The sequence below is a fragment of the Oratosquilla oratoria genome, chromosome 22, assembly GCF_046742065.1.
Source record: "Oratosquilla oratoria isolate Oo_2021 chromosome 22, ASM4674206v1, whole genome shotgun sequence".
Classification (NCBI taxonomy): Eukaryota; Metazoa; Arthropoda; class Malacostraca; order Stomatopoda; family Squillidae; genus Oratosquilla; species Oratosquilla oratoria.
The window spans coordinates 51,425,511-51,435,786 of record NC_134798.1 but is presented as its reverse complement, the minus strand read 5'-3'; the positions used below and the strand labels follow the sequence as shown (position 1 = coordinate 51,435,786).

The 10,276-nt window shown below is 41.3% G+C and overlaps 1 protein-coding gene across 1 annotated transcript in view; it reads right to left on the bottom strand.

Moving 5' to 3' along the window:
* Positions 1-2,192: 2,192 nt before the first annotated feature.
* Positions 2,193-10,276, bottom strand: part of YME1L (ATP-dependent zinc metalloprotease YME1L) — a 28,567-nt gene continuing 20,483 nt past the window's right edge. Inside the window, exons 11-15 of the mRNA XM_076206017.1 lie at positions 10,124-10,234; positions 9,222-9,373; positions 8,255-8,401; positions 6,465-6,629; positions 2,193-3,123 (exon numbers count right to left, since the gene is read on the bottom strand). Coding sequence (XP_076062132.1) covers positions 2,977-3,123; positions 6,465-6,629; positions 8,255-8,401; positions 9,222-9,373; positions 10,124-10,234 — 722 coding nt within the window. The 3' untranslated portion in view covers positions 2,193-2,976. The remainder of the gene's footprint in view (positions 3,124-6,464; positions 6,630-8,254; positions 8,402-9,221; positions 9,374-10,123; positions 10,235-10,276) is intronic.

Here is a 10,276-nt window from a genome sequence, read left to right as displayed (position 1 = left end):
ACGCGCACACACACACAGTTGGAACAAGTTAGATGAGAAAGTAGTGTGTGCAAAAACAATACACGAATTTAAAAATAGTTTAGATAAAATGAGATATGAAGACGGGACATCACGAGCATAGCTCTCCTTCCCGTAGAATACAACTAGGTAAATACATACACACACAAACACACACTCGCGTGCATCTACGGGAAAGCTTGTCCAGCCATTAGTGCCATTAATGTACATCCCATTTTCTGTTACCTCTTTCGACATGACGCATATGGAAACCAAATCAGTTGTGCTTTGCGTAATAACGTCACATTTGTGGACTGGGATAAGTTCATTTGGTCACCATGTTAGGCCGTACATGTGAGAGAAGAGAAGTCTGGGAAGGGAAGTGGGCAAAAGTAAAGGGACGAGACGCATAAGGAATGGTGATTGTCTCTACCTTCTTTCCTCCCACTCTTTCTCCCTTTCTTCCCCATCAGTCACCTCTCTCCCCCTTCCTCCCTTACCTACCACTCTCTGTCCCTTCCTCCCTCCCACCCACATCCTTCGTCACTCCCTCCATCCTTCCTACTCTGACTTTTATCCATAAAGATATCACAGATGTGCAAGTTGTGCAGTTATCTACCTATACCAAGGGCCTTTTCCCCCTTATATGGGAGGTAGCCAAGTCAAAATGCAAGTACCCACTCCACTCCCCTTTCCCCCCTCTCATCTGAGCTCCTCGTGGATAAAGGGCCATCCCTGCATCCCACCCACTGACCTGGATCAGAAGCAATGCAGCAAGACACAGTACATCCACAGCAAGGCCGATTCACGTAATCGGCGACCTCCCCCTCCTCATTCACATTGGGGAGAAAACCCTTTGGGCTGCATAAAAAAATCATTTATACATAACCACTCCCTACTCCCCCCTCCTCCCATCCTTGCAATCACATCATCATCTATACACATCCACTCTCCACTCACCCCTACCCTCTCCCTTTCTTGCTCGACAGACATTCCTCTCCTGCTAAAAGCTCCTTTCACCCCATCTACCCATCTTACCCTCAGTATGATACTAAAACTGTGGTACTTTCTTTGTAGTGGTATATAAATGGTAATTACAGTATTCACATCATATTTTGGAGTGGATGTGGGGGGAGGGTCATGTACTGAAGCAGTGGGGATAAACCAGATTCAGCTGTCAGGTCCTGCTGTGTCTTGCTGCATTGCTTCTGTCCCAGGCAGTGGGTGGGGGAAAGGGATGGCCCTTCATCCACAAGGAGCTAAGATTCTAAGATTTTTTCCCCCTTATAAGAGAGGTAGCCAAGTCCCATCCACCACCCTTTCCTCCCTCTCCCCTTTTCCTGTTATTTTTTTTTATTCTCATTCTTATTATGACATATGTGCAGGGACACACCAATCTACATCTACAGAGTTAATATATGGTTTAACGTCACACACTCCCCCCCCTATCGGAAGGCTAGGATGGTGCCCCTCACAGAGGGCTTTGTAGCGTGGAATTTAATGAACCATGCCCTTGGTTCAACTGCGCCGGTGGCAGGGTTCGAATCCTCACCTCGACCTTCGCCACAAGTAACGACGCCCTAATCTGCTCAGTTACTATGATATGGTTTAATGTCACAAACTCCCATCGGAAAGCTAGGACGGTGCCCCTTACAGGGAACTGTAGTTAATATACAAAGGCGAAAACAAGTGGGTGTCAGTTGGATGGCCTCCCTTATAATGGGGCAAGACCCTTTTGGCATTAGTTTGTATTCATACATACATATACAAATGCCTTTTTCCCCCTTTTCAAGGGAGGTATAAAAAAAAAAAAAAAAAAAAAAACAAAAAAAAAAAAAAAAATCCATTCCCACCCATTCCATCCCCACATACTCCACTCCTATTTCACCATCCCTCCCTCCCTTTTATCTTGGCTCCTCCTGGATGATGGGTCATCCCTGCACCTCCCCAACTACCCTGGGTCAGAGGCAATGTAGAAAGACACAGTACATCCACAGCAAGGCCGCTTCATTTAATTGGCGACTCCACCCTCTCTGTCCCCTCATGTAAATTCAAGACAAAACACGTCCTTTGCATTTTTGGTGGAACCTGTGTACTCCAATCTAGCTGCTACCAAGGGTCTTCGTTTCATTAAGAAAAAAAATTCCACATTCAACAGAAATTCAACATCAGGAATTCTGAAGAAAAAGGTCTAAAGGTTTTTATCAATTTTATTTCTAATGTATGATATAAATGAACCATATCTTAAAAAGAAGGTTATGTATGAATTTATTTGATGAGTGCCTTGTCAAGAAATCCGGCAGATGAAGACATCCATCTTTCGAACCATGACAAGTAATCTTAAAAGTTTGAATGTTCTGTATGAGAGATGTACAGCGATTTACCCCCCAGAAAATCTACAATGAGATGAGAATTAATGATATCAACTGCAATACTTTCCCTATTTACATTGATTCTTTTGGTCATCGCAAGACATGAAGCAATGAGAAGAAATCAAGATGCTCTCAGTAATGCCATTGCCAATTCACTCCAACCTCTATGAGCATTATAAATAATAGCATCTGCTGACAATGAAGTCATCAGATAATCGTTTGGCCAAAACACACGAAGAGCAATATTATGATTGAAGTCAGATATATAGAATGTGAACAATATTTTGCCTAATTCGAGGCCTAAAATTCCCCTTATGTTATTCATGATTAGTTTTTTATTTGACGTTAAACTTGCAAGTAATAAAAACATTAAAACATCTATTTCCGATGCATCCTAGAAATCGAAATACATTTTCTTAGATGCATCAAACTTAACCAATATTTCCTCTCCCTCTCCTAATCCTTTAATCTAGAAATTTGCTGCTAAACCTCAGTCCATACAAAACGTGTCTAAAAGTGTTCTCAAGTGGGAAGTCGCTGAGAAGGCAATTGATGTCGAACCTGAAAATAAACCCAAGTTTCTCTGGGTTGGGTTGTTAATTCATCTTTATATTTCCTTCTGAACTGGTCTGCCATCTAATATTGTTTTAATGTCATCCGCATCTAAAGTCTCGTATTTCATCAGGGCTTCAGCCAGTGCCCTGTGTTCCTTGGTGTGTTTTTTCAGAATATTTACGGCTCTCTGGTAAGATTCCTGTGAAAAACACAAGTCGTGTTTACTATGAGAATAAAGTATTTCTTATAAATAATCAATTTGTGAAGAAAGATTAGTAAATGATGTGTGGAAGGCAGAGATGGAAGGAGTGAACATGAGGGGGCGACATAGGATGAGATGGATGGATGGGGTAAAAGGGGCATTGGGAAAGAGGGGAATGTCTGTTGAGGAAGGACAGGAGAGGACAGGAGATAGGGGTGAATAGAGAATGGTTGTGTATGGATGATGCTGTGATGCATAAGGAGTGGGTGGGGGATGGGGGGTGAGGGAGTATGTGGGAAAAATAAATTGATGCAGCTTGAAGGGATTTCTCCTCGTCTTCACCATTTCTGCATGAGGGAACGGAGAGGAGGGGGGTAGCCAATTTAATGAAGTGGCCTTGCTGTGTCTTGCAACACTGCTTCTAACCCAGGGCTGTGGGCGAGATGCAGGGATGACCAGTCATCCAGGAGGAGCTAAGATAAGAGGGAGGGAGGAGGGGTGGATGGGAGTGGAGTACGTGGGGATGGAATGGGTGGGAGTGGATTTTATGCCTTTGTTTTTTGGCTACCTCCCTTGTATGGGGGAAAGAGCCTTTGGTATATGAATGTAAAAGTAATCAAAATACAACCGATGCCAGATAAAATTAATTTTAGTTCTAAATATAGCTGACAGACATAACTAATTTAAGCAGGGGAACTTTTGTCTCTTTACTAGTTTTGGTAGTAAGTTCAAATGATGAATAATTTGCTCCAATGAAGACATTAGCCACATTTAAAAAAATTAATTATGACTTGTACTATGTGATCTTATTCAGCTACAGAAGACTTCCTTTCCTCAAAGGATCATCACCTATCTTGATCAACCTTCTGTGAATGCCAGTGTGCTAAGAATTTTATTTGGACTAATGACAAACAATTTATATGGATATCAGCCATCAATCAATCAACCTGCTGCCCATGGTTTCTCTTGCAAGAGGTCTGCAGCTCCAAGTAACCAGTGACAGTTACCTGACAAGCCCATACATCACTCAAGGAAGAAATATTGAGCTACTGTCTATGAATAGTTAGTGTGGGGCGGTGTATGCCAAGGTGTTCATGTCTTCTGTGTGATGGTTGCATCTTGGGCAGTTTGATTGTGTGTTGTCAATATCTTAAGAGCTAGAAAGGCTTTATTTTACCATCTTACAAAAAAAAAAAAAAAAAAAAAAAAAAAAAAAAAAAAAAAAAAAAAAAAAAAAAAAAAAAAAAAAAAAAAAAAAAAAAAAAAAAAAAAAAAAAAAAAAAAAAAAAAAAAAAAAAAAAAAATAATAATAATAAAAATAATCTATATGTCTAGGGTTTCTTCCTCTTTATAAGGGGGGTAGCCAGTAGAGGCATGCACTCCCACACATTCCACTCATAACACAAGAAATAAAATAATGGAGACATACAACTAATAACATTCACAGAGCCATACTTTCAATACCCATAGTATTTTTCTAATCCAAAAACATTGTCCCTCCCATTTTAGCTCCTCAGGGACGAAGGTTTACCCTGTCTCCAGCCACACTGCTTGGGTTAAACGAAGTGTATTCAAGCAACGCAACCTTCTTCCTCATCCACTCATTGATGGAATGGATGAGAAGAACATTCCTTTGGGCTGAAACATCCCTTTATCATTTCATAATCTTCCCATTTTTAATCCTACCTATTGCATTCCCTCCTCCCTGCTTAACAGACATACCACACGGATCCAAAACTTCCTTCACCCGATTCATCCATTTCATTATCAGTCTTCGTCTCAAACTCACACCACTTACTAATGATTTGGTTTAATGTCACACAAACTCCCCCCTATCAGGAGGCTAGGATGGTGCCCCTTACAGAGGACTTTGTAGCATGGAATTTGATGAACCATGCCCTTAGTTCAACTTGCCCTGAGCAGGATTCGAATCACCCTCATCTTGACCTTCGCTACAAATAATGGCACCCTAACCCGCTCGCCCAATGAGCATCCATAACTTACTAATACTTTTCATATTTTTTTCCTTTATTCTTTCCATTTCCCTAAACCAACTCAACATTGATAGTTTCCTTCAAACACACTAACCTCCTCACTCTATTAATTCTTGTAAACATCTATCAACCTATATACCAAAAGGTCTATTTCCCCTCACAAGGATGGCAGCCACCCAAGGTCTCCCACACTCCACATTTAAAAAAAATCTATTAAATCTATTAGGGATGGGGGGTGAGGTAGTATGTGTGAGCAAAATTTGACGCAGCCCGAAGGGATTTCTCCCCATCTTCTCCTTTTATGCATGGGGGGGACAGAGAGGGGGGGTCACCAATTTAATGAAGCGGCCTTGCTGTGGATGTGCTGTGTCTTGTGACACTGCTTCTGACCCAGGACAGTGGACAAGGTGCAGGGATGACCCGTCATCCAGGAGGTCCTAAGATAAGAGGGAGGGTGGAGGGGTGTGGAGTGTATTCAGGGATGGAATGGGTGGGAATGATTTTATGCCTTTTCCTTTTTGGCTACCTCCCTTGTAAGGGGGAAAAAGCCTTGGTATATGTATGTATATATGTATTAGCTCCTTGTGGATGATGGGTCAGAAGCAATGCAGCACCTTGGAACACCCACCATATTCATCCTACACCTCAAAAACATTCACTTTATTCCTTTTTGCCTCTTACATTCCAAATCTCAACTTGATACAGCACAAAATGGGAATGACATTTTTTTCAAGCATCGTTCTCGTCACTCTTTTCATTCCATCCAGACATTTATTTGCTTTCTTTACTCTGTAATCTGTCTATAACATCCATTCCTCCATTAACTACGTGTGACCCCAAGCATTTTAAACTCTATTTCCACATGCCTCTCACCCCTCACACTACTCATATTCAACCTCCTACCACCATCATCTATCTATATATAAAGGGCTCTTTATCCCCTCTTACATGGGAGGTAGCCAAGTTATTCCACTCCCATTCACCACCCTTGCCTCCCTCTTATCTTAGCTCCTCGTGGATGAAGGGTCATCCTTCTCTCACCCAATGCCCTGAGCCAGAAGCAATGCAGCAAGACTCAGTACATCCCCGGCAAGGCTGCTTTAATGAATTGGTGACCCCCCCCCCCTCCATCCCCTCATGTAGAAAATAGAGAAAACGGGTAGAAATCCTTTCAGGCTGCATCAAAATATAATCCACACACAACCACTCCTTACTCACCCCACCCCATCCCTTCCTTTCATCAAAGTACAAGGTACATAAGACAATAAATAATCATTCTTTAAGCCTTTCATAAATACCCATGTGAAATAAAAATAAAACATTAAAAGATGGCAAAGGTCTTACTGAAAGCAGTTTGTTGATCTCGGCATCAATGGCTTCTTTTGTGGTGTGTCCCAGAACATCGCTTGACCCGAGCAGCTGACCTGAGGTGTCCTCAAACGTACGAAGTCCAACCTTGTCACTCATGCCGTAATCTTTCACCATTGTTGTGGCAATATTGGTAGCTTGCTGAAAGAAAAGGAAGAAAGAAAAATAAACAAATTAATGAAAGATTAATATATATATATATATATACACACAAACAGACTTCTCCCCCCCCAAAAAAAAATAATAATAAAAAAATAAAAAATAAATAATAATAATAATACAAAACAAATACATGTTCCAAATTGATATAACTGGTTTCTGGTATTACAAACTTAATCACTCTATATCTTTATTGATCCCTTCTGTAGTTGTAAGAGATTAAGCTTCTCAATCAACATCCCCCCCACTCACTAGCCATGGGACTCCTACAAGAGAGACCTGGGGCAATGGATTGACTGCATGATCAATCAACCTCTTCCATACTGATGGATGTTTACTCTTCTATTTTGACTCCCATTCAACTATCTTGTACCACTCTATGGCACTCCTCTGGCGAGGAAGGTATCTGTACACACATACATACCAAGTGCTTTCTCCTCCTTATAAGGGAGGCAGCCAAAGTCAAATGGGATAAATCCACTTCCCCCCATTTCATACCTAAGAATTGAAGATGTTTATTAGGGTATACCACAGTTCCCCGAAGAATCCACAAGTCTTCCATACAAAGGCACTGTCCTAACCTCCTCTGAGAGGGGGAGTTTGTGATATTAAACCAAATAATCATAACAGTAATGTTTGATAATGTTTGTGAGGGTTGGGGGAGACAAGGCAATACAGATGCTCCTCAACTTATGTTTTAGTTATGTTCTGAACGGCCGAACGTAACGGGAAAATGAGCGTAAGTTGTTACTGTACGTTCCAGTAATGTATGACCGTTCATACTGTACTATACATCCATAAATTCTATTACCGTATCTTATAAAACACCCCTAAATCATTAATTATAAACATACCATTGTAAAATAATAACATTAATTTCAAATAAATTAAATTCAAGCAACATAAAGAGAGATGGTGGAGAAGGGGGAGGAGGAGGAGAATGGGGAGGAGGAGGAGAAGGAGGAGGCAAGGCACGTTCAGTCTGTCGTTAGTGCCATGTAAACAATGGACGCAGCGTCATGCGTAAGTATCGTTTGAACGTCTCGTACTACGGAGAGCGCGCTAAACTCAAAAATTCACTAAAAAAAAATTTTTTTTTACCATTTTTTTTTAGTCTTTTCAAACGTAAAATCGAAAAAACGTAAAACGAATGAACGTAAGTAGAAAAGCATCTGTAATTGGTACTTCCTCTGGGTGGCCTGACAGGACATACAATTTGTATTTTTATCTAGTTGCCAATGATCTATCCGTACTTCCATCTCTTCCCCCAATATGCTAGAAATTGAAGATTGTAACAAGCAATGGAGCAAGGTGGTAGGCGCAGGTCATTTAGTTAAATGTGGGATAAATACGGAAGTGTGATATTTTTCAAATGCTCCTTTGTCCATGATGAGAAAGATGAAAGGGAAACAAATGGTTGATGGATGGGAATTGAATTGAATGATAACATTTTTGGCATTATCAGCCAATTGCCATGGGATGGGTGGGGTGGGTTCAAGCCTTGGCTGGTTACATCCTTATACTGAGGAAGAAGCCTTTGGTATACATTTTGAGACAGAAAAAGAAGAAATAAGCTACATCTCCACAGATGCCACTTCCTGTCTCACCTTTAAGTCAGACGAAGCTCCTGTTGTGATCATGTCGATTCCATAGATTATGTCCTCAGCTGCTCGGCCTCCCATAAGGGCATCCATTGTGGCCAACATCTGTTTCCTTGTCATGTGGTATTGTTCCTTAGCCGGGATGTAGGCAGTCTAGTAGGACAAAATATGATATTAATATAAACACACACATCTACTATGTATCTTTATTTTTTTTTTCCGAGTGATTGAAGTGGGGTGGGGGTGGGGGGTTCCACCATATAATGAAGCGACAGAGGTAAACTAACACTCGGCTGTTGAACGCTGCTGTGAAAGTGCTGTGTCTTGTTGCATTGCCTTTGACCCGAGGAGAATTGCAAGGGACAGGGAGGACCCTTCATCCATGTGGTGCTAAGATGGGAGGGGGAAACATATTCTTGATGGGTGTGGGTCGAGTGGGTAGGTGTATACTCTGACTTGGACAATCCCCTTAGAAAAGGTAGGTAGGTAGGTAGGTAGGTGTGTGTGTGTGTGTGTGTGTGTGTGTGTGTGTGTGTGTGTATGTATATATATATATATATATAGAGAAAGAGAGAGAGAGAGAGAGAGAGAGAGAGAGAGAGAGAGAAGAGCCTTTTGATATTTATCATTACTCGTGTGTGTGTGTATGTGTAAATATATATATATATATATATATATATATAAATATATATACTTAAATAAATATACATATATAAATATATATTACATATATATATATATGTGTGTGTGTGTGTGTGTGTGTGTGTGTGTGTATGTGTGTGTGCACATATACATCAAGAACCCTTTCCCCCTTGTAAGGGGATGGCTAAATCAGGACACACAACGACACCATTCACAAATAAAATCCACTCAATCATCCCTCCTCCCATGAACACCTAAGCCATGAACCGACAGTGGGTGAACATGTCAAGCTCCTCTCCACATCTTGTTCCTCTTCATCTGTCATACTTACATGTCCTAGTGAGGGTCCCCTAGGGATGATGGTGACTTTGTGGAGGGGCCAGGCATCTGGGGTGTAATAGGCGACCAAGGTGTGGCCACCTTCATGGTAGGCTGTGATCCAGTTGGCTTCCTCGTCTGGAATGCGAGTTTTCTTCTCTGGGCCTGCAGGGAGAACTTATAGATCATACCTTGCTTCCTTGCTTGCTCTCTCTCTCTCTCTCTCTGACACACATAAGTCGTATGGAGAATAAAAGGTGAAGAAGAGTGCAAATTGTTATAAAAATATATAGACTGAATACAAGACTGTATGTTTCATCATTGCATACAACATACACCTTCAGCTTTGTCCTCTCACACATCCTCCCAAACTCCGGCACCAACTGCTTTAATCCATCCTTGCACTCAGCCACAAGTGCAGTGTCATCCACAAACAACAACTGGCTTACCTCCTACTTCTCTCCACTCTCACTTACTAATTCTAAAACCATCTAGCACTCCCCACTACCATCCCATCCATCTGTACAAACAACCATGGCAACATTACATAACCCTGGCATTGATCCACCTTCACTTCAAACCATTCAATCTTTCCATTTCTGATTTTCACACAAGCTCTACTCAATCAATCTACTCACATAAAAACTTTGCACTGCCCTCAACAGACTTCTCCCTATCCCATACATTCCCCACACAATCCACAACATTCTCTGTCAACTCTGTCATATGCCTTCTCCAAATCTATGAAAGCCCAAAGCAACGGCACAAAGCTATATATAAACAAGATTGGCAGAAGAGCAACCACCAAACTGACCTCCAGCCAAGAAGATAAACTAAGCAAGGTAAAATACACTTCCTGGCCTACCATAAATAAATGAAAGAAGACAAAGATGACATAATCAGTGTTCAACTTACCCATAAGAACTTTGTCACGAGCATCTTCCAGATGTTTCATGGACACAGCATCCATCCCATCTGCAGCTGCCCTCAGAGCAGCCTGGTTAACCATGTTCTTCAAATCGGCACCTGTCAACAACAATAATGAATAAATTTTCATGGCACAAAAAA